The sequence below is a fragment of the Sceloporus undulatus genome, chromosome 6 (genome assembly GCF_019175285.1).
Source record: "Sceloporus undulatus isolate JIND9_A2432 ecotype Alabama chromosome 6, SceUnd_v1.1, whole genome shotgun sequence".
In the NCBI taxonomy this organism is placed as follows: Eukaryota; Metazoa; Chordata; class Lepidosauria; order Squamata; family Phrynosomatidae; genus Sceloporus; species Sceloporus undulatus.
In genome coordinates, this window is record NC_056527.1 from 101,131,325 (window position 1) to 101,155,071 (window position 23,747).

General features: G+C 42.1%; 2 protein-coding genes across 6 annotated transcripts in view; one reads left to right on the forward strand and one right to left on the reverse strand.

Annotated features, from left to right (window-relative positions):
- On the reverse strand, positions 1 to 23,186 carry LOC121935744. 4 transcript variants are annotated; one of them, XM_042477575.1, is made up of 10 exons: positions 23,057 to 23,186; positions 20,756 to 21,097; positions 19,429 to 19,659; positions 16,660 to 16,749; positions 15,580 to 15,924; positions 12,668 to 12,901; positions 9,406 to 9,498; positions 6,755 to 7,345; positions 3,585 to 3,667; positions 1 to 2,396 (listed from the first exon to the last, which is right to left on the reverse strand). In XM_042477575.1, the coding sequence occupies exons 2-10, from the start codon at positions 21,090 to 21,092 to the stop codon at positions 1,011 to 1,013; spliced, it is 3,390 nt and encodes a 1,129-aa protein (XP_042333509.1). In that variant the 5' UTR covers positions 21,093 to 21,097; positions 23,057 to 23,186; the 3' UTR covers positions 1 to 1,010. The 4 variants fall into 4 exon arrangements, with proteins under 4 accessions (XP_042333509.1, XP_042333508.1, XP_042333510.1 ...); XM_042477574.1 differs by lacking the exon at positions 23,057 to 23,186 and adding an exon at positions 22,846 to 23,027; XM_042477576.1 differs by lacking the exon at positions 23,057 to 23,186 and adding an exon at positions 21,850 to 22,386.
- Positions 1 to 23,747, forward strand: part of LOC121935751 (zinc finger and SCAN domain-containing protein 23-like) — a 482,958-nt gene that overhangs the window by 134,733 nt on the left and 324,478 nt on the right. The gene's annotated exons all lie outside the window — the stretch shown is intronic.

The following is a 23,747-nucleotide window of genomic DNA, read 5'->3' on the forward strand; positions in this document are numbered from 1 at the left end:
AAAAAAGGAGAGGCTTTTTTAATGATTTGGTTTAAACCAGGCAAACCTGGTAATGTAGAATTTAGTATATTTGCACAATGCATACAGATCACAAACCTGTATTTATTGTCACTTGTTTAAAAAAATCTTACTTTACTTATTACTTATTTCCCTGCTTCACCTTCAAGGCACCTGGGACAATGGATATCTCCTCCAATAATATTATGGCTACAGTTCCTACAACCACCACCATCTCGCACCAATCCATTGACTAAATTAGGCTGACAGGAACTCGCTGATCCAAGGTCTCAGTGAACTTCATGGGTAACAAGAGATTTAAACATGAGTGTCCCTCTTCTTGATCTAACACTCTACAAACATTACACCACACTGGATCAGCACAATATAAATATCACTGACCAGTTTACAGAATGTTGCTGCTAAACAGAGGCTCCTTAAGCTTGTCTGCCTCTATGAACAACTTTGGCTTTACAGCCCATCCTTTCTCAGAGAATTTTGCATTCCCATCTTGTCCCTTGGTTTCAGATGTCTTCTGTGCCGGAAGGGTGAGCGAATGCAAAACACAATGTGCTGGGTACATTTATAGCCTGCCTTTCCTCCAATGCTACTCAACATTGTGTGGATGACTTTCCTCTTGCAGACATTATCCTGACAGTTCTGAGGTAGATCAGGTTGAGAACAAATGGCTCAAGGTCACTTTTGGTGCCTTTCAAGTCAGAGTGAAGACTAAAATCTACCATCCTCCCCAAATTCCAGTCCAAAACTCTAACCACCATGCCATAGGAGGCCTGGTGGGCTTTCCGACACTAACAATGCAGTTCCTAGTGAATGGACTGCAATGTCCAAGAACAGAGGAGCCACATACAACACATGGCATGTACCAGAAATGGCTACGGACAATCTTAGGAATTCTGAATGTTCCCATTCAACACATCCAAATTGCTCCCTGCATCCTCCCAGAAACTTCCATATACAAAAGCCTTCATAGACCATCTCCTTAATGTTTGCTCTTACAGGATAACACATTTGTCAGAGCTTTTGGGAGGAGGAGGAGAATTCTGGGGAGGATAATAATAAGATGACTGTTTTTCTGGCAAAAAGACATGAGGACGGCCAGCATCTTTGGAAACAGAAACCATAGGGTTAGCTTGGGCAGGAGCCTCATAATCTGAATGGACACTTAAAGGTGTACTGGAGAGTTGGTAGGATGGTTTTATGGTGGAGTTTTGAGAATAAGGTGATGCGTCTGCTGTTTTTCTGCTGGAGGTGATTACAGAGGTGCTTAAGCCAGTACACTGTTGCTGATGGATGGACACCAGGGGGTTTACAGATTGAGTAGCAGAATTACTGTTGGTGCCAGAATGATGCAAGTTGCCATTTGGGCTTGCAGCAGAGTCTAGAACGGAAGGTGGTGAGCATGGTCTTCTGCCTGAGGTGGTTATGGTAGCCCTTACACTAGTAGATTGTTGCTGGTTCATGAAAGCTGGAGGTTCAGAAGGCAGAACATTTGAACTACTTTTGCTACTAGAGGAACTATCCAAGGACTGAAAGGATGCACTAGTGGACCCACGGGCATGTGAACTGAATGACACTGGGCTTGCAGAGGTTATCGGAAAATTCCCATCACTGTATTGTTTCAGATAAGCAGATGCTGGAGGCTCAGATTTTCTGTCCAGTGTTGTGATTGTGAAGCTCTTCTCTTCTACCACAACTGAACGGTACTGCTGAGTATGGTTATAACATTCTGTTTGATGGACAGTCTGGGACATGTTTCTAGAAGGTGAAGATACAGGATGCCTCCCTGAAGTGATGGTACGAGCAGGGCACTGGGCATGCTGCGGGACTTCATAAGATTTCTGCACTGCAGAATAGGGACCCACTTGTCGGAAGGCATGACTGTAACTCTGTTGTGCTGTGCTGTGGATGCGAGGCATTGTCTGAGCACACCTAACTTGTTGAGCTGAAGAGATCTGCAGTGCAGTGTTTTTCAGCTGGATCCCAAAGGGATTTCTAGGAACTGGGTGGAATGATACAGGATAGACACAGGGTATCCCTGGCAATTGGCAAAGAAATGGCTGTGCCCCTATTCCAAAACTGATAGAGGCAGGCTGAGAAGTGGAAGGTACTGAAGCATTATTGCCAGAAATCCAGGGATTAGTCAGATGCATGGGCTGGGAACTAGGATTGTTTGGTTTCAAATTTTTACATCTGGCTGTGACTTGAGAATATGTAGGTGAAATTACAGGGCATGCAGGAGTGAAGGAAACCTCCATCGACTTGGGGCTCATCTTCACATACTCTTGCACAGGAACTCCTGGTTTGGGTGCTTTGTGAAGCTGAGGCTCAGGGAACAGGCAACACTCTTTGCTCTCCTTTCCTGCAAGTTCTTCAGAATTCTGAATAAGAGACAGAGAGAGGAGGGAGACTGAAGTATAAGCAGTATAGCAACTCTGGGAAGTATACACTTAAGGCAAGACTTGGAAGCTGTCACAGGACCAGCTTTATGTACAGAACTACCAGGAATGGCAGGTGCTTTTTCTACTTTAGATAAATCAGGTGACCTGAAAGATTCCCCAGGTTAGCTCTGGCCCTGTCATGCACTGCCTCCAGGGGTCTGGCATGTCCATTGAGTCTGAGGAAGAGTCTGAGCCCAGGGGACATACCAGGACTGTAGCCACTCCAGCAGCCTTTGGAGGTAAGCCTCCTGCCACTACTAGGACCATGTTCCCAAGAGCAGTTTCCTTCCACCTGAGCCAGACTTACCAGTGCCTGCTCCCTCAGACAGGCACTAGGAAAAAAAGAGACAATGGCATTCTCTGAAGTTGAGGGGGAAACAGACTGCAAACAGGGAGCACCTGCGAGACCAAGATGGGCTATAAATATCCTAGCACCTCCCTCGGTCCAGTAGGATCATCAAACATCCATTGTCCTTGGGAGACACCTTGCTGTTGCCATGTACCTTGATTGATTACCTGTTGCCTGGAACTCTGCTTGGACCTGGACTACTCTTTCAGATTTTTCCTTTGAAACTACTGTCCTGGACTGACTAAAGCCTCATGACAAACCTGGACTGGATAATACAACCAGTGCTTTTGCTACAAATGACTTGGTGAAACAAGCTTCCTTCCTCTCTGATGATTACTGCACTACACACTTGTAGTGCTGCTATTCCACTTTTACTGCTCTGTCTGCCTCCTGTAGCATTCCAAGGTTTGTAGTTCAGTGAGGCCTAAGAGTTTTCTCGCAGCGAATTCTAAATGCCTTTTCCTAAACTACTAATCCCAAAATGCCACAGGGGGCAAGAAGAGAAGTAAAAGTGGAATAGCACTATAGTTGTATAGTGTGGCAATCTCTCTCATTGCTCTCTCTCTCTTAGTGCTTGAAATGCTCAGACTCTGAAATTAGAATTTGACTAGTCTCCCAAGGGCAAAACAGAACAGGCCTCTCATGTTCTTTGCCAAGGATTTGCATTAGGTTCTTGTGGTCGAACCTTGGGGAGAATGGATGAAGCCAGGAGGCAAAAAGGGTGGGACTGAGGTGCCACTTAGACCTTAGGGAGAAGAGAAGGCTTAAGAATCACTTACCAACTGAGCCACTGACACTTTTCTGGGTGGTGAGCAACCAGGAACCACTGGCACTTTTTTCTCTGTGGAAAAGAGAGGCTGATCTGCAAAGACATAAAATGAGGCTGAGGATCAGAAGATAAAATAGTGGAATTCCTTTAGGTATTAAAGGAAGCACAACAATGAAAGAAAATACAGCTGGGTAATACTTCTTATTAGGGGTTAGAAAACATTTGCAGAGGTGGTGCCAACACAAAGGTGGCAACTGCACTATCATACTTGGATCAATCTAACCTTGGCACCACTAACTGCACATTTAAAAAAAACCTTAAGGACCACTTGATTAATGTGTTTCCCCTTGAAAGAGATGGAATACAGCTGCGACAAAAAAACTGAAAGCAAAGAAACACTGCAGATGAGCAAGGAGTCCTTTCATGAAGCCTCATATACAAAGATGAGAAACTTTTTCTCCTCCCAAAAAAACAGTGTTGGGCTCACAAAGAAATCAGGTGACCAGACATCCCTCCAGTGGCCAAGAACAGGAACTGCAACACTACTACTCAACATGCAGCTCCAGAAGAGAATCTATTAAGCAGAGCTTGAGAAGGTCACTGGTGGGGAGGACACTAAATCCAACCTAGTTTTGCAAGGAGCCTTGGGTCCCATGCCAGGAGAAAGGTGGATAGAAATTAATTAAATAAATAAGAAAGCTATTTCACAGTACAGCCACTGAAATGCATGCAACTCATTAGTTACCTTTTACCTAAGTGCCCTGAATGTAAATAAGTGTATTTAGTTTGAATGACCACTGGATTAAGCCTTTGGACTACAACTCCTAGAATGTGGGAGCTCTAATCTATAAATAAGGAAGAGGAGGAGGAAGACCAGCCGCTGCTGTTTCCCAAATTCTGGTTGCAATTAGTAACTAAGCAGCAGCCAGGTAAGCTTCGTATTTTGTCTTCTACACCTATAGGATACTATTCAGAGACATAGCTGTTAGTCTGGAATATCCATATGCAAAGGATGCAATATGCAAAGGTATCTTGTAGCATTTCTGAAATTTACTGTGCGGAAGTTGTAGCTTAAGCTTTTCATAGACTCGCATCTGAGGAAGCAGACTAATTCTACAAAAGCCTATGCTACAACTTATTCCGCAAAGCTAGTCTCAAAGATGCTACAAGATCCCTTTACATATAGCATAGTATTTCTTTCCTCAGAATAAAGGCCTAATAATTGTTGCTTAAATATATTTTTTATCTTGCTTTGTTTACAGTTCTTCAGCTTTTCTGCTGCCTGTGACAAAATCTGATTGCTCACATTTCTTTAAGGAACTGTTTTTAATATGGAATCCAATAGAACCACCACACTGGTCTATCACAAGAGCCATTAAGGTAACACAAGAACCATATTGATTCTGTTGACCAACATCATGGTCCTATCATGGTCAGATCTAGAATATCAGTGTTACAGATGCCTTCCCCCTGCCCCTACCCCCCAAATTTGAGCAAGGGGAGAATGTTGCTTTTATACATAATTCTAAAAATAATTTTGTACAAGAAACAAACTTTCTGTATATTGAACCATCAGAAAGCAAAGATATCACTTTGACGCACATGGACAATTTTGCATTTGGGAGTATTTTGGATTTTGGAATCCTGGAAAAGGGAGACTGTATCTGTATGCTCTTTCACATGTTAATATTACCCTCCCAAGGTTTTACCCTATAGTTCAACCTTTAGGATACACACACACACCACACACTTGTTGTGTCACACAAGTTCCTCTTGGACTCTTCTATCTTTTTCTCTGTGTCATTTTGTCTACCAAATGCTGCATCATCAGATAGCAGGAATGTACTGGCCTAAGCACAATATATGCACTGACAGAGATTGTATCCACCAAGATAATTATACAATTTTCATGCGGATGATAACTGCTTCTTGTCTCTGTATCTTCCTTGGTTGCCCCTAAAACACCTAGGGCAGGTGGAAGTACCTCTTTGCACCTCTATCTTTTAGCCACTGATTGGCTGTACAAATGTCATAAGCACATTCCATCTCTCCTTATATATCTGGGGAAAACAGAGCAGGCTTTATTTCCAGTGTCATGTTGTTTTTTCTCCTGGTGGAACTGGAACATGACCAGGCACACAGCTTATCAGTGGTAATAGGATGCGGCTGTGACCATAAATACCCATATACAGTGGTGCCTCGGGTTACGAAATTAATTCGTAACGCGGCCGCTTTCGTAACCCGAAAAGCCTTCGTAAGCCGAATTGCCATAGGCGCTAATGGGGAAAAGCCGCGATTCCGTGCGAAAAAGCCGAAAAAAGCACCAAAAGTTTTTTCGTAACCCGAAAAAACATTCGTAACCCGAAACAATGATTCCCTATGGGATTTTTTCGTATCCCGAAAATTTCGTAACCTGGGTATTTCGTATCCCGAGGTACCACTGTAGTTGTTATGCAGCTAAGACAATGAGTGTTACATTAAGTATGGGGCAAAACAGACTGGCAATAAGAGCCGGCTTGGGGATGGCAGGGGGTATGACGGCTGCATGCTGCATGCCCCAACTCCACCCCTAAGCTAACCTCATGCCGCCCACTCACCCAGATGGTGGGCAGTGTGGGAATGCTCCTGTGGTGCAGCAACCAGATGCTTCACACTGCAGGAGCAGAGAAGAGCTGCAGTGGCATGAAAGAGGTGCCTTTTCCCCAACACAAAAAGGAGCGGCTTTCTGCTGGTCCATTTTTGGACCAGGAAAAGGCCAGATCAGGGCCACGGCGTGTGGTTGCTGTGGCCCTGATCTGGCACACAAAGAAGTGGGGTGACTCCACCCCTTTAGGGCTATCTGTTTTCAGCCTATGCCTCTCCTTCAAATTTCCCCACACTATGTACAGCAGCGTATCCAGGTGTTATGCCAGCATCTGTCACCTACAGAAATCTATCGAAATCCATCTGCACAACACCTGAAACTCTCAATGACATCACTGTAAATTTGTAATTTAGGGAGAATTTGGTTAAAAGAACAATTTAAGTGAGGAGGGGGAAAGTTAAGTGACTGATAAACATATCTTTGCCTTGGGTTTTTGTTATATGGAATGCAATGGTTCTTTTGAAAAACAAATATAGTGTGGGAGAAAATTAGAAGTATAATAAACAGAGCAAATCACTATGTGCCATACTACCTACCAGATTTTACAGATGGCATTTCACAAGACACAGGGAGTAGCTGTGTTTGGACTCCATAGTTTTTCACATTAACAACATCCGGCATTTGCAGCAGAAGATGTTTGGCAGAAGTAGCATTGCCTAGTGGCAAGTACTGCTGATAAGTGGTACTATAGGCTACACGGAACTGGAATAGTGACATGCCCTCAGGATGCATAGCCAGGATGTGGGCCACTTGCTGCTTCAGGCCATTGTGGTCCTTTGAGGGTTCGCTGTTAGTCACGTTGGATTTGCTGGGAAGCTGCCTATCCAAGTGACAAGGCACTTCTTTAGCCGGTGATGGTCCATCAAACTGGTTTGCACTTGGATTTTGGGACAGACCATTGGAGAAAGAGTGGCTGGGATTGCTGGCCTTGACTGATGAAGTAGTATGGTCCTCCTGAAAGGATGGAAGTTTTGGAACCACAGGAAGTGAGATACGTATGCTGGAGTGAGTCCCATTCTTGACTGTTGTTGACATGGAAGAAGCTGGAAAAGACAGGCTGTTGGACTGAGATTTACTTGTAGAAAAATGATGGGGTGTGACTGAAGGCTTAGAGACATTTCCAAAGTCTAGAAAAAGAGAGCATGCCATTAGTGCAAAAAGTCACCCTATAGATATCCATCAGTATCTTTAGCAGGAGTTGTAACACAGCAAGATGAAGCAGGGAGCAGAGACATTCAACCAGAGCTGGTGAATGTCTACATGCCCCCCTTACCACACTTTTCTACTCCTCCTTCTTTTCCCTTTTTTGTGATAACTTTTTAAACTATAAGATAAGGGGCAAGAATTCTCTTTCACTGGTTTATTGGTTTCATAAGGCACGCTAAGCACCATTTTGACTGAAGAGGAGATTAAAAACACTTAATAATTAAACAACTCCCAAAAAACCACCTGGAAAATTCTGGGAGTTGTCAACCAAAATAAGGAACATTTTGAAGCATTGCCCATATTTTTAATCAGTGATCCCCAAACTGTGTCCTTTAAGAGATTTTGAACTTCAGCTCTCAGAAGCCTCAGCCATGTTGGCCAATAGTCTGGGATTCTGGGAGCTGAAGTCCAAAATCTCTTAAAGTGCACAGTTTGGGAACCACTGCTTTAAATGAAAAGTTGGCCACAGAATTTAAGAATAGAAATTTCTACCCATCAAAGGGGACGACAGCAAAGAACATGGCACAGAGCCAGGGTAGAGAGAAGGTGAAAAGTGCTGATAGCATAATGGTATATTCCCTCTTCTCCAAGAACTGGAATGCCAACATCAAGGGGTGACTGTAGGCCCTGAAGCAATAGGAAAAACCTGTAGTTACAGAGACACTTCTCAATCCACTGAACATTCTTTTGAAGTTAGCACAGCTCTTGACTTCTTTGCTGGGGGAAAAAAGGGAGGCAGCTCAGTGGAAGAGCACCTGCTTGACACACATAAGGTGTCATATTCAATGCTCCAAGGAGGATGACGAAAAGCTCTCTAAAAACCAGGAGACCTGCTACTAGAGAGTGTAGACACTACTGAGCTAGTCTGACAAAGTGAGCTGGACAGCTTCCTATACAATCTTTTATGGGATGCACTCAAGCAAAGAAATATTCATAATCCATTTTTTTATTTTGTCCAATACTTTGTCTCTCATTTCTTACAGAGGTTGCGTGTTCTGAGACCAGCTAAAATTCTACAGAAGGCAATCTGACCTCAAAACAATCCATAAAAAGCAAAAAAAAGTTACGTTATTTGTTTTGGCCAAGCAAGTAGGCAGAATACACATGAGTTATCTACTCCTCTTTTTAATGAGTTACCACCTACTTCAACATACTGATTCATGCCCTGAGGAATGCCACCAAATTGTAAATCCTTTTCACTCCCCCTAAAAAAGTTGGAGACATCCTAAACAAGTACCCACTAACTATATATATATTATGGCAGGTACCCTGCCTTTTTTTTTTTTCCCTTCTAATTGAGTGCAGTTAAATTACTAAGTGGCTATAAGCAATAAAGCCTACACCTTTGCAATGAGACGTAATAAGCACTATGACTGATATATGGCAGGGGTGGGAAATCTTTGGACCTCCAGATGTTGCATTCCAACCCCCATCAGCACCTGCCATAATGGCCAATGGTCTGGGAGGACAGGATTTTGTTGTAGTGCAATACAACTTGTAGTCCACAAGCTCTCCAGTTGTGGTACCATACCAGCCTGAACATTCCTGATCTTGTCTGGTTTCTGTAGCTAAACAGAGCCACTTTTGATAAGTACACGGATGGAAGAACAAAAAGAAACACAAAGGCTCTCTAGGCAGGTTTAAGAAAGAATCCTGCCTGAAACTGTGAAGAGCAATGTCCAATCAGAGCTGGCAACTGAAGCTGGCAAACAAGGCTGAGAAAGTGGTGGGACAGAAAGACCTCTCCGCATAGTGCCATCCTGGTGTAAAACATAAAGAAATGGCATTTGCACAATTTTTTGAAGATCTCCATGAATCAACGGTAAGCACAAGAGTCCCTTGCTAGCAAGGTGGGCTACCATGTGACTCACCAGATACTTTTGCAAACCATCTAAAAATGGCTTCAATTGTCTTATCTGTACAACCTAACATTCTCCTTTGCTGCCACCTCTACATGGAAAATAACATGTAACACACTTACCTGAGGCAGAATTTACCGGCTCCAGCATTTTTGTTGGTTGTGAGGATGGCATAGGGGTACCCAACAAAGAGGAAACACGGGCAGCAGAATGATCTAACAAGGAGAGAAGAATAGAAAAAATCTCATTAGCTGGAACAGACACTTCAGTGATTCAATCACATAAAATAGTAGTAACAAGAGTGTTAAGCACACCAGACAGAAACTAATGAAGGTGGATAGGACAAAGAGGAAAAAAGAATCAGTCAAAATAGCTGAGGTGGGTCATGTGCAGGAGTGGGAAGCACAAGGTTTTTCAAATGTTGGTTGTCTCCAACTCTCAGCAGTCCTAGCCAGCACAGCCAATGATGGAAGATTATGGAAGTTGTAATTCAATAACACTGGCGGGGGGAGGCAGAGAATGGGTTGAGGAGTGAACACGAATGAAAATGTGAGAATATGGATGTGGTAGGAGAAATAAGGTAAGACCAAGAGAGTGTGCAGGGAAGCTACCTTTTAAAAAAATTATTGATTGTGAAACTAGAATAATCATTTCAAGTTAGGCTCACTCATGGATAACCTCATCCAGACAGAACTTGCCCACTGCAGAGGCCCAGAAGCCCTCTCCAAAAGATTTGCCCAGTGTAGATCAGTTAATAACAAAGTTGCTTATTGTCAAACTTTAAGAATACTGTACATCACTTAAATGCATCAGTAAGGCCAAAATACATTAAATATATCAGTACATTTGATTGTTATTGTAGGATTTATTTTTTATTTGTGACCTGCTATATTTTATTATTTAATGTTAATATGTATTATTGTGTATTATGTTAAATTATTTTTATAGAATGTACGCCATAGGCAGGCTTATTTTATTTTATTTTATTTTTAACTGATTGTATGTACAGCACTGTGTAAATTTACAGCGCTCTATAAATAAAGCTTAATAATAATAATAATAATAATAATAATAATAATACAGCCGAAAGACTGCTAAAAGTAAATGTAAAAATAAAAGACACCTGTGAATAGAGATTAGCAAAAATGAACTGGAAATGGCTTCCAAGATAGGGTGCATCTACAGTGTTGAAATAATGCAGTTTGACACCACTTTGTGCTGTAGCTCCATCCATGGGATCCCGGGATTTGTAGTTTTACAAGGTCTTTAATTTTCTCTGTCAAAGAGTGCTGGTGCCTCACAAAACTACAAATTCCAGGATTCTTTAGGATGGAGCCATGAGAGTTAAAGTGATGCCAAAGTGCATTATTTCCAGAGTGTAGATGCACCCTGAGACAGGTATTCTAATGTTGCTCTAGGACTGCAGGGCTGAATGGAGATATGCCCTTGCCAGTGCCGTAAGCTAGAACCATGGAATCATAGAATAATAGAATTGGAAGAGACCGCAAGGGCCATCAAGTCCTGCCATGCAGGAAATCCAAATCAAAGCATCCCCGACAGATGGCCATCCAGCCTTTGTTTAAAGACCTCTAAGGAAGGAGACTCCACTGCACTCCGAGGGAGTTTGTTCTTCTGTTGGACAGCCCTTACTGTCAGGAAGTTCTTCCTAATGTTGAGGTGGAATCTCTTTTCCTGTAGCTTGCATCCATTTTTCCGAGTCCTAGTCTCTGGAGCAGCAGAAAACAAGCTTGCTCCCTCCTCAATATGACATCCCTTCAAATATTTAAACAGGGCTATCATATCACCTCTTAACCTTCTTTTCTCCAGGCTAAACATCCCCAGTTCTCTAAGTCATTCCTCATAGGGCATGATTTCCAGACCCTTCACCTTTGGACATGTTCTCCTTTGGACATGCTCCAGTTTCTCCACATCCTTTTTAAATTGCGGTGCCCAGACACAATATTCCAGGTGGGGCCTGACCAGAGCAGAATAGAGTGGCACTATTACTTCCCTTGATCATTCTAGACACTATACTTCTATTGATGCAGCCTAAAATTGCATTGGCCTTTTTAGCTGCCACGTCACACTGTTGACTCATGTTCAACTTGTGGTCTACTTGGACTCCTAGATCCCTTTCACATATAGTCTTGTTCAGCCAGGTATTGCCCATCCTATATCTGTGCATTTCATTTTTCCACCCTAAGTGCAGTACCTCAGCTTTGGCTCAGCTTTCTAATCTATTAAGGTCATTTTGAATTTTGATCCTGTCCTCTGGGGTATTAGCTACTCCTCCTAGTTTGGTGTCAGCTAGTGATCAAGGACTATTGAGAGGCTGCTCCCCCATAGCCTATGAAGAAACTCATGGCAAAGATACCAGGCTAGATGTATGCATCAGCAAAAGGAGGAAGTAAAAGGAGCTTCCTTCCCTCTCGCTGCTAAAATGATCATATACAACAATTTCCTAACTTACAAGAAATGTTTGAAATCATTTTCTTTCTCTTCCTGTTTCCTTCTGTATTATTTATTTTAGACTGCAAGCCTGAAGACAGGAAATGTCTGACATGAAGGAGGATAGACTGAAAATATTTTAAACAACAACAAGGGCAAAGCACAGGTTCACCAGTACACAAGCAAATGGCTACAACAAACCAGTCATAATTTGCTCCATTTCTTAAAACACTTATTTAGAAATTGTAGAGTAGTTGTAAAATCAAGACATAGTAGCTGTATTCGCATGGACTAAACCAGAATTCCAGAGAATCCTGGTTTATTGTGAGATGTATGTGCATGCACATAATCCATTAGTTCCTGCTTTGCTTTCCCACACTACTGTAATGTCTTTTTTAAAACAGATATTTTTTCTTTAGTGTGTTGTCAAGTTTTCTTGCATGTTGCTCCAAAATATGCCATGCTTCATAACAAAGAAGAAACTCAAACCCAGTTTTGCAGTTCCAGACTTTTAAAAGAGCAACAAACCAGGATCTCCAGTTCAGGTTTAAAAATCCTGATTCATCCAATGACTGCTCTAGAACTAAAACTGAATGAACAGACTGTACACAAGCACGTAGCTCATTCAAAAGAAACTATAATTTGCAGAATACCAGTTTTGTCTTCCTTTCTGCCAGTTCCACACTTGTGTCTTACATAGACAAGAGTTACAGTAGTAGCAAGTTGATGGAGTAAAATACATACTTTTTCAACCCAAGGCCCCATGTTATAATGATACCTTCACTTCTAACAAAATAGCTGAGAGACACTGGGTCGTGTGTCTTGACTAGCTTCATCTCTAGAAGGCATTTTAGACCTAAAACCCAAATACATTCTTTTTATAGCCTGCCTCAGCATCAACAGAATGGAACCTACAGTTGGCCCTCTCAACGTTACCTGGTCCAAATTTAACAACACACTTGACTCTTTCCTTTCGGTACGTGATGGTTAAATTAGGCATTCGAAGCTCCAAAAATTCTAGTGAGTCTTTATAGCCATGGGCGATGCTGAATTTCTCAAGATCAACTCCATGTGTGGCCATCAGGTACTCTTGTATTTTCTTAATTCTTATACCTGTCTTGTGTCTGGTAAGGAGCTTATTAACTAAAGATAAAACTTCTGTCCATGCTTCTGGAACAGGAGAAAAACATATAGAGGTACATTTCAGAAAGGTAATCAAGGGCCCATTCCAGACGGGCATAAAGTACGTATCCAGTAGGTAATAGGGTTAGGAAGGGGCGTCACTTCCTGATGCCCCTAACCCTAGTATGTACTGGATACGTACAAAATGGCGGCGTCCATTCCACACGGGCGCTGCCATTTTGACGTAACAGACGCATAGCATCCACTCGTCGCGCAGCAGAAGTGACGTCACGAGTGCGCCATTGGGCACTTGCGGCACCACTTCCAGGGCGCAGAAAGAAGCGCCATTTTCGGGCTTCTTTTTGCTCCACGAGGGAGCCGCGCAGTACGGAAGCTGCGGCTCCCTTGCGGAGCAACTGGTGGCACCGGCAGACCGCCGCTTTAAGGCGGTCTGTAACGCGCCAAGGATAGTCTTGTACATCAAACAATCCAGATATGACCATAATAGCCTAGTACACAGATAATAAAAAGCTAAGAATCACATCTTCAAAATCATTGACATGAATGATACAGTACATACAGTTATTCATTACAAACAAACAAAACAAGCTTCATTTATATACAGCTTCATACCACCTAAGCAGTGTCTAAGCGGTTTACAACTGTAAGCTAATTTGCCCCCAACAGTCTGGGTACTCATTTTAGCGACATCGGAAGGATGCAAGCCTGAGTCAAGCTTGAGCCCTTTTGCTGGTCTTGAACTCGCAACCTTATGGTTTTGAGTGAGTGGCTGCAGTACAGGCATTTAACCACTGCGCCACCAGGGCTCCTTTATGAAACTGTATTTAAAAAACAAAACGAAAAGAGGATAGCTTTGTTTAACTGTGCTGTTCAATGGTTTTATTTAAATGTTTATGGTATATATATCAGGTTTCTAAGGTAAAAAGCTGTGATGGTTCATAGCTCCATTTAAAAGTTTAAGCACGTATAGTAAGTTATATAAAGCATATGGTCTGGTGAAGGGAGAATGTGCAGTTAGAACGTTGCAGCATGAATAGTATTTGATCGAGTGATGAAAAGAGACAACTTGAAGTTGAGTTTTCGGCAGCTGGTGTTTGACAGTTGAAGAACTGTTGTTGTGTGGTGTGATCTATAGTGTAGGCTCAGCAATAGTTTATTGTTCTAAGATTGAGATGGTGAAGGCAGAGTTATAGTAGGTGAGCAGCACTGATAGGAATGCATCAGTATAATAAACAACAGAGAGCTAGCATCATGTAGTGATCTGAGTGTTGGACTAGGACTCTGGGAGACCAGGGTTCAAATCCCAGCTGAGGCATGGAAATCCAATGGATGGATCATTGATTTCAGGTGCAACCTTTTTAGTCTGAGCCCAGACTGATGTTGTCCGGTTTGTATACTGGTTCTGCTAGCATGGTTTTAATATTGTTGGAGGGAGTTTACCCTACTGCTATTTTTATATGTTTTAACTACAGTGCTTGTAAACCTCTATAACAATTCTTTCAAGTGGGACAGAAATTATGAATTCACTTATATCCTTACATATTTCATTCATTTATATTCATATATATATATAATTCATAAATACTTCATTTCTCCATGGCTTACATAAAACTAAAGTAGGTCCTTGAGCAGATTACACACATTCAATAAAAAGAAGACAGTCCCTGTCCACAGGTTCCAATCCAAAAGGGTGGAAAGAAGAAAGCAACTGGCCTTTTTATAAGGATGTTGGAAATGCACTGATCCCCATTATTTATCTGTGATAATGCTGCCTAAAAACATATATGTAAACAAATGATGATCCACCTGATCAGCCTATCCTAATTTTCCCCCACTCATCTTGCTTTCTACTTTCTCCCACTGTTCTCTCTGCAAACACTGCCTCACCTCATACCTCTGGCTAGTTTTGCCCACCAACACAGCAAACCTGAGTTCCTCTTGGAAATAAGTAATTAACAGCCAGGAGTTACTTGCTCAGATTTTCTACCCCTTAACTGCTTCAAGGCTCAAAACTCTTGGTCCTCAGACATCTGACTGTAGACCAAAAGTGGGCAAAGTGCGGCTCAGAGGACATGCAATTCCTCAGGACCATCTTTGCAGCCCTCAAGGTCCCTCAAGAATTTAAAAAAAATTGTAAATAATCCCCCCATGTCCTCTAGGGCAATGGTTTCCGCTGTTTTGGACTTCAGCTCCCAGAAGCCCCAGCCAGCTTGGCCAACACTTAGGAATTCTGGGAGCTGAAGTGAAAAACTTCTAGAAGAATTGCCACCCTAGGGGATGTGTGGGGCATTTTTGCCACATTCCTCTCCCCGTTTTCCTGAACTATTTTAGGCTCAAGAAAGCCCCTTATTTATAACCAGATGTAAAACAGAAATTATTTCCTTTCACTTCCTGTTTTGGAAAAAAACAAAGCCCTTCCTGGACCTAAAAACTTTGCAAAAATGCCCCCCACAACATCTAGAGGGCTATGGGGGACATTGGGGGAGTGGGGCTTTTATTTTTTCCAGCAGGGGATATACTGGTCTGACAAGTAGCAGACCTTTGGGATTAGCACAGTTTCTGACAATCATATATACGTATATTCACTACTATATGAGCATGACAACCATATGCTTCAGCAGTGAAGCTTCCATAACATCTGGAATTCTCACAGTTAAAAAATGAACACGTTACTAACCCATAATATGAGTGCATAGACATCTTACCTGGCTTTGTTTTTGTTGACTCCTGGGAGAGAATATTTGAACAACTGGAAGTAAGCGGCTTATCCAAAGAGGAACTGGTACCTAGTGACAAGTTCTGAAGGCCAAGGCTACCTGAAAGAAGTTGCACCACACAACTGCCAGGACATTTGTTGTTTGTGAATGACAAACAAAGCCCTGGCACATGCAGCAGGCATGACATGGCATCTTCATAGCCTTTTCTTTGGCAAAAAGTATCCAAGTTAAACCCATGCCTCCTCTGCAAGTTCTCCTTCAGTGTTTCTAGATTCATACCAAGGGGGTGGTCTCCAAGAACATCTATGATTGGTACCAAGGCAGCAGCCAGATCTGTAGGGAAGGATATGACATTTCAGGTTCTGTGAGATGCTTACTATAAAAAGGCTGCATTTTAAAGAAAGGCATCAACCACTTTCTCTGCAAGGGCATGAATGAAGTGGGGGAAGAAAATGAGATACTATTTTTTTAAAAAAAAACTAAGGCAGAACTAAAAGATTTTGGAAAGTACTGAATGAAATGAAAAATATTTAATTGGTCAGCAGGTCTTACACTGACAGTGTTTATTTGTCCAACTAGCCCATAACCACCTATTTCAATTGGCAGTGGCTCTCCAGGGTCTCAAACAAGACAGTCTTTGATCTTTCCAGCTGGAGATGCCACAAACTAAACCTGGGACTTTCTGCATGATGACCTTAGAACAGAAGGAGCCTTTAAACTAGCAGCATTGTGGCAAAAATCCATTTACAGCTTTTAGTGTCCATGATACTTCACATTTAGCATTTTAAAGGCTTTAAGGAGCTTTAAGTACATTGTTCAGGAATCACAAAACCACCTTGCTGTTACTGTTATGTACCTTCAATTCAACTCCAAGGTATGGTGACTCCCTTCCTAGAGCAATTTATCTAAAGAAGGTTTGTACTAAACAGATAGACAAGCAGGTATCAATCTAGACACAGCAAGTGATTAGCAGGGATGGGAGTGAGGATTACAGTGCGCATCATCATCATATTTGAGCTGAATACAATATGCTAATGTATTTCAGCAAAATCTCTCAGGCAACCTTACCTGATGTCTTTGTTATTAGCTTCTCAGACAAAGTATCTGTGTTGCCAGCAGTGAAACCAGTGTCAAGAGAGGGAGTAGGGCTTGAGGTACCTACCAAAAACATAACAAGAATTAAAATAAGACAAAAATAGTTCACAGCAAACCACTCTTGTCGTGAACCTTCAAATATACTTAAAGTTGCCTGACAGTTCTAAATATGGTAAAAGACAAAGACAAAAATACAAAGAGGAAGTCATATTAGTAAGTTCACACTCCATCAAGGGAGAGATGTTGCTGCAAAAAGGACCCAATGTCTGAGAAAAGAGCACATCCATAGCTCATCTACCATTATAACAGCACTGAATGCCACTGTACTTTTTTCTTGTTAGAACCACATCAATAGAGATAATGTCTTCTCCACTGAACAGGGATTCCTGTCCCTATCAGATGAATCTAGTTGTATCCACATCAACCATCTTGATTGAGGTCTTGTACAGACTGGCCTGAAAGGCCGGCTGGGGGGCGGAGTTGGGGCATATTGTCTCCATGGATGCTCAAGTCCCAATAAATATAATGGTATAGCAAAATGGTGTCCCTTATATAAAATGAAAAATTAAAGTTTGCTATTTGGAAATTAGAATTTTTTTGAATATTTTCAATCCTTACAATTTATAAACCGCTTAGGGATTGCTTAAGTACACTGATAAGTGGTATAGAAATCTACTTGCTATTGCTATCCTTGGATGCTTGAATCTGTGGATAAAAAATCCATGGATAAGGAGGGCCGAATGTAATATCTATACACAGTCAGCCCTTGGTATCTTGCGGGAGATCCATTCCAGACCCCCATCCCTCCCATGAACACCAAAATCCGTGGATGCTTTATTTCCATTGTCCCCAATGGTGGCACGAGTATGCAGCAGCACGTGTGCACGGCCATGCCGCCATTAGGGACAACAGGACTCATTGTACCTAATGGCAGTGCAGCCACGCACATGCGCCATCACTGGGGACAATGAGGGCTGTTCCTAATGATGGCATGGCCAAATGTATGCACTGCCATTGGGGACAATATGGGCTTGCTGTCCGCAGATGGTTGAATCCACAGATGGCAAGTCCACAGATATTGAGGGCTGACTGTACTAAGTGATATATTAAATTTCTTTAGTGACTTACGTCATAAAAATTATAAAACAGTTGAAAAACAATTAAAAGAATAAATATTTCAAAATAACACAGAAAGCAAAGCAGTTAGCAGCTAGGTCTGCATAAACACATATAGTTTCAGCAGGTATTTCAAACAAGATAGTCTCTGCCTCTCAGACTATTCTTCAATAGAGAGTGTTGTAAGTAGGTCTATCCTCTCAAGACTATACTGTACAATGTTCTAATTGTGTAGCAATCAAAAAGATATTCACAGAATAGCATAGAGATCTACAGGACATTTTCCAGAGCAAGACTAGGCATCCTGGTCCTAAGGATCAAACCATGTTCAAGGTGTATGTCAACAACAAAACGTTTAACATGGCTTGCTAAGCTTAGAATTGGATTATAAAGAAGATCCAGCTTGTGTACCACCTCTGAGATGATGCTAAAGATAGGAAATACCATCAGAAAACCCAGCCATGTGGGAATGTTGAATATTACGTCGCCTGACAAAATCCCATCTCACTGCAGGTAAAATCTCACTTTGCTTAGCCTTGCAAACTTTACAGTGCTCTATAAATTAATGTTAAAAATAATAATTGTTTGTTTGCTATCCAAGAAGCTCTTCTACACAGCTTTGTCCATACTCACAATGCAACTGGGCAATGTATAACCACAAAAGGAGTGGGGGATACAGAAACATTATGACAATCTTAAAAGCAGTCTTTCAAGATTGATAGCCTTGATGGAATTGAGGCTTAGCTCTAAAACTGGTTACTCCTGCTTACTTATGTAATAGTCACCAGACACACAACAAGATCAGCTCTTATATCAGCCTTACATGATCTTTACATCACAATCTTATCTCCTTATTCCATGTTCTGTGTCCATCCAAATCTTTGAATGCAATCTCTTTCGAGTGATTTAAAGCATTTAAAGATTTCTGAAGAGCAGAACTGAGGAATCTTTAACCTTCAAGATGTTTGGACTAAAACTCCCCCAGTTCTTTAGCATTAGTCATGCTTGTTGAATTTTCTGGTACCTGAAGCCCAAAAGATGTAAAGGGCCTAAAATTCCTCCTAGAAAGGTGACACAATTGGGTATTCTAAAGCTATTTCATCCACCTCACTACTTCAGGCTCAAAATTGCCAATTTATTAAAAAGAAAAACCCACAGAAATGAATGGATGGTATCATTTCAGAGGTAGGATATTGAGGGAACAGAACTGACTATTTTTACACCCTCACACTAAGTGAATATTTGTTTGGATCCAGCAACTCTTTCTTCATTCTTGTGAGGTTCCAAGTCACAAGAATATTTGCATTTTTAAAACCTCATTGCTATTGAAAAACTATAACCAACTCCTTCCCTTCACAAGTTGCTGTTGTTATGAACCTTCATGTTGATTCTGAGTTGTGGTGATTCTATCATATGGTTTTATTGGCAAGACTTAGCCCAGGGAGGTTTGCCATTGCCTTCCTCTGAGGCTGTGAGTGTGTGACTTGCCCAAGATTTTTCACAAGGTTTCCATGGCTGAGTAGGGATTCAAACCCTAGCGTTCTGGAGTCCTAGTCCATCACTTAAACCACTACACTACACCAACTCTTTCATTCCACATAATCAATGTAATTTTCTACCCTGTACCTTTACAAAGTTGTACAACACATTTGCTAGCGTTCTCTTGGTATCTGATTTCCAGCTCCGGCATCTGGTGTTCCAAGAATTCCAAGATGTCTCTGTAGCCATGAGCAATGCTGAACTTTTCCATGTTAACTCCATGCTTGGAGAGCATGAATTTCTGGACTCTCTTAATCCTCAGGCCACAGCTGTATTCTCTTAGGAGGCTGACGAGCAAATCCAAGACTTCTGCCAGAGCTACCAAACAGTACAAGTCACAGATCAAAATGCCTTCAAACATGATATTCCACAGAGCAATCTGGATCTCAAATCAATATTCCAATGTTATCAACATTCATAATATGGACATTGGTGGCTCAAACTGCTAAACAATTTAGATACCGCTCACCAGTATCAAAACAAAATGTACAGTACTCTTCAAGTGTGAGCATTTTATCATTCAGGGGAAATCTTTGATCAACCAGATATTTTGGACTACAACTCTCACAATCTCTGACTACTGACCAAACTAGCCAGAGCTTTTGGGAGCAGAAACCCAGCAAGATTTGGAGGGTGAAAGTTTCTACATCCATGTATTATATTAACTAGGAGAGAGAGAATGGGAGAAAAGAAACCCACAATAGCTACCAAATGTTATTGGATTATTTATTTCCATGAGCCCTAACAACCCTCTCATAACAAGGGACCATTGTAGTAGTATTTCATTAACATGTGGATGCTTGCAAGACAGTATAGTACTATCCTGCAAGCATCATTCCAGGTATCCTGTTTGAATAAGGCAAGAATGGACAACTGTGACCCTCCATTTAAGTTTTGTTCTTGATCCAATTCTTCCCATTACATCCCTCAGCTCAGACTGAAAAATATTCTAGTAACAAATAAAAGCCCTTTGTTTTTTGTCCCTGTTTCACTTGGGTTGCATTCACACTGCAAAAATAATCCGGTTTGACACCACTTAAACCGCCATGGCTCAATGCTGTGGAATTCTGGGAATTTTAGTTTCGTGAGACATTTAGCCTTCTCTGCTAGAGCTCCGGTGCCACAAGAAACCACAGTTCCCAGAATTCCACAGCACTGAGCCATGGCAGTTAAAGTGGTGTCAAACCGGATTATTTCTGCAGTGTGGATGCAACGTTGATCAGTTTGGGATGCCAAGTCATGGGACAGAATTTAGTTAAGCCCAATCATGGCCCACTGTGCAACATCTGGCATGGAAGACAGTTTCAGACAACCACGTACCATGTTGACTTTTCTTATAAATTGATTATAAAAGCCAATTCTTGTAATGTACAGCCAAATTAGGTTGCCAGAATCCAAATTTGGCAACATATACCTTTATCTTCGTCTTTATCTATCAGGCTCTCAGTGCGCCGGTCTGAGCTATCGAAGTCATTTTCCTCATCTCCTTGGAGCCAGTGGTGAAGATGAAAGCCATTGGCTATCTTCATGACTGGTGTCAATGAATCACCTTCCACAACCATAACATTTTTCATGTCTGCCACCAACTCCCGGAGTGAATGATACCCATGAACAGAGATATGAGGGTAGTAGCCATGGAACTGATAGAAGGCCCCAGAAAACTCCCCAAAGCTGATCCCCTGGGGGTACTTTAGAAGCAGGTGCACTATGTGGCGTTTCAAGGTACCGGGGTCTCCTTCCTCCAAGGCCATCAGCCCTGAAACAAGATTAAAACATCAAAAACATGAGCACGTGATTATTGATAGATAGGAAACTTGTTGTAAATATAGAGAGTGAGGTATGAATAATTATCATGTACAGGTTGAGTGTCCCTTATGTGGAATTCCAAAATACAAAATACAAATTCCAAAACCCACTGCTCTCAGCCCCAGAGGAAGGCAATGGCAAACCTCCTCTGAACAAATCTTGCCAAGAAAACCCCATTGTAGGGTCGCCGAAAGTCAGAAACAACTTGAAAGCACACACAACAACAAATGCAAAGGGATCTTTGAGGCTTAGGTCCAAAACACACTGTGGAAACAGCCCAGTTTGAGACCACTTTAACTGCCCTGGTTCAATCCTAGGGAATCCTGGGAACTTTAGTTTCGTGAGACATTTAACTTTCTCTCTCAGAGAGCTCTGGTGCTACAAGAAACTACAATTCCCAGCACTGAGCCAGGGCAGTTAAATCAGTCTCAAAGTGGGTTATTTCCGCAGTATGTTTTGCGCCTTACAGAAAGAAAGAACCTGGGAGCATGAGCTTTTGTAGACTTGAGCCTTCTTCCTGAATAGGAAAGGCACTCTGCACATTCACAGGAGCACTCTTTTCTCTAGTCTGCAAACAAAAGGAAATCCTGGCAGCGAAAACAACTGCTGAGGGTGACACAGGGGAACAGCCCAACCCTTAAAAGAGTTGTTGGCTTTAGATAAGTCACACGCTTCCTAAGGAGTGTATCTGTCAGCTCTTACCTGAGAGTAAAGTCCCACTGGATTAAAGGGAGGGTTACTTCTGGGAGCCGGCTCTGTAGTAATATTATCTGAGAGAGAGCCAGGATGGTAATGGTTTGAGTGTTGGACTATGACTCTGGAGACTAGGTTTCGATTCCCAGCTCGGCCATGAAACCCAGTTTGGGTGGCTGAGTCACACTCTCTCAGCTTCAAGGAGAAGGCCATGGCCAAGGTGACCAGAGGGTCCTAATTGTAAAGGAGGACGCGACACCGCTAAATGTAGGCCTTTCGAGAAAAATGGAGGACATTATAAAAGAAAAGCTAAAAAACCACAAATATAAATATAAACCCATGCTTTTTAGTCAGGTTCAAAATGGAGGGCATTTTGGAATCTCTCCTGACCAGCTCTCTTAACCACAAAGGAGGACAAGGGACTGGGAAATGGAGGACGTCTAAGGAAAAATGGAGGATGTGACCAAAAGATAAGCTCCAAACACACTCTATCATTGTTGAGTTCATGCTTCTCAGCCATGCTCAAAATGGAGGACATTTCTGAAGCTCCTCCTGGAGAGAAGCTTGGAATGGAGGACGTGTCCTGGAAAAGGAGGACGTCTGGTCACCCTGGCCAGGGCAAACCTCCTCTGAACCGCTTTGAGTCCCAATTTTGGAGGGCAAGCAGGGTAACAACAACAATAAAGGAAAAAGAAGGAGAAGAAGATAATATAATAATAATAATGCAATAAGAAGAAGGAGAAGGAGGAGATAATCCAATAATAATAATAATAATAATACAGGAAGAAAATACTGTAATAATAATAATGGAAGAAGGAGAAATAGTCCAATAATAATAATATAATAACTGTAGTAGTAATAATAGTTATAACCAAATCTTGCCAGGAAAACCCCACCAGAGGTTCGCTTTAGAGTCGCCATAAGCTGGAGACAATTTCAAGACACACAAAACAACAACGACTACTACTACTACTACAACAACAACAAGAAGCCAGAGGATCTCACTGTATCTGGCAAATGACTCCCATGAGGTTCTGTTGTTGTCTGTCTCTGCTCTGGGCCCCACAACAGACTCCAGCTCCCAGAATCCCATAGCCTTGAGCCAGACAAAGAGTTAAAGCGGTGCCAAACCGGGTCATTTCTCCAGTGTGGACGCAGCCCTACAAGTCCCGGGCCACGTTTTCTGCAGAAGACACGAGGAGGGCTGGAACTCTACCTTATGCTCCGATTAAGGCAACTCGAACCCGGGTTCGGGTGAAACAGTCCTGGAGGAGGAAGGGATTAAGGAGCCGATTCGAATCGGTTTCGGATTCAGCATGTGACCCCAGTGGCAGCACCGTGTGACTTCTGTGGCGCCTCCTCTTTCAGGAAATGAAGCAAAGGAGGAGGAGGAGGAAGGGTTTCTCCAGGGCTTGCTCTGTTGTTGTTGTTGTTGTTGTTGTTGTTGTTGTTGTGTGCCTCAGGGTGTGCCTCACCCTAAGGTGAACCTATCACAGGGTTTTCTTGGCCAGTTTCTTCAGGGTTGTTTGTGTGTTTGTTTACAGTTGTAAACCGCTTAGGCGGTATGAAGCCGTATATAAATGAAGCTTGTTTGTTTGTTTGTTTTTGCCCTGAGGCTGAGAGAGTGTGACTCCTTGCCCAAAGTCAACCCAATGGGTTGTTTTAAATGTTCCAGGAGGGACTCGAACTCTAGTCTCCAGGGCCACATTATTCAATATGTGTATTTTATGTAATGCTTGTGTTTTAACTATGTTGTGACCCGTGAGGAGAGGTGGGAAAGAAACAAAATTGTTGTTGTTGTTGTTGTCGCTTTCATAGACTTTTAAAGTCTATTAAAGCTCATGCTGCCAATTTCTTTCTTTCAGTAAGTCTCAAAGGTGCTACAAGATCTCTCTACATACTGATTC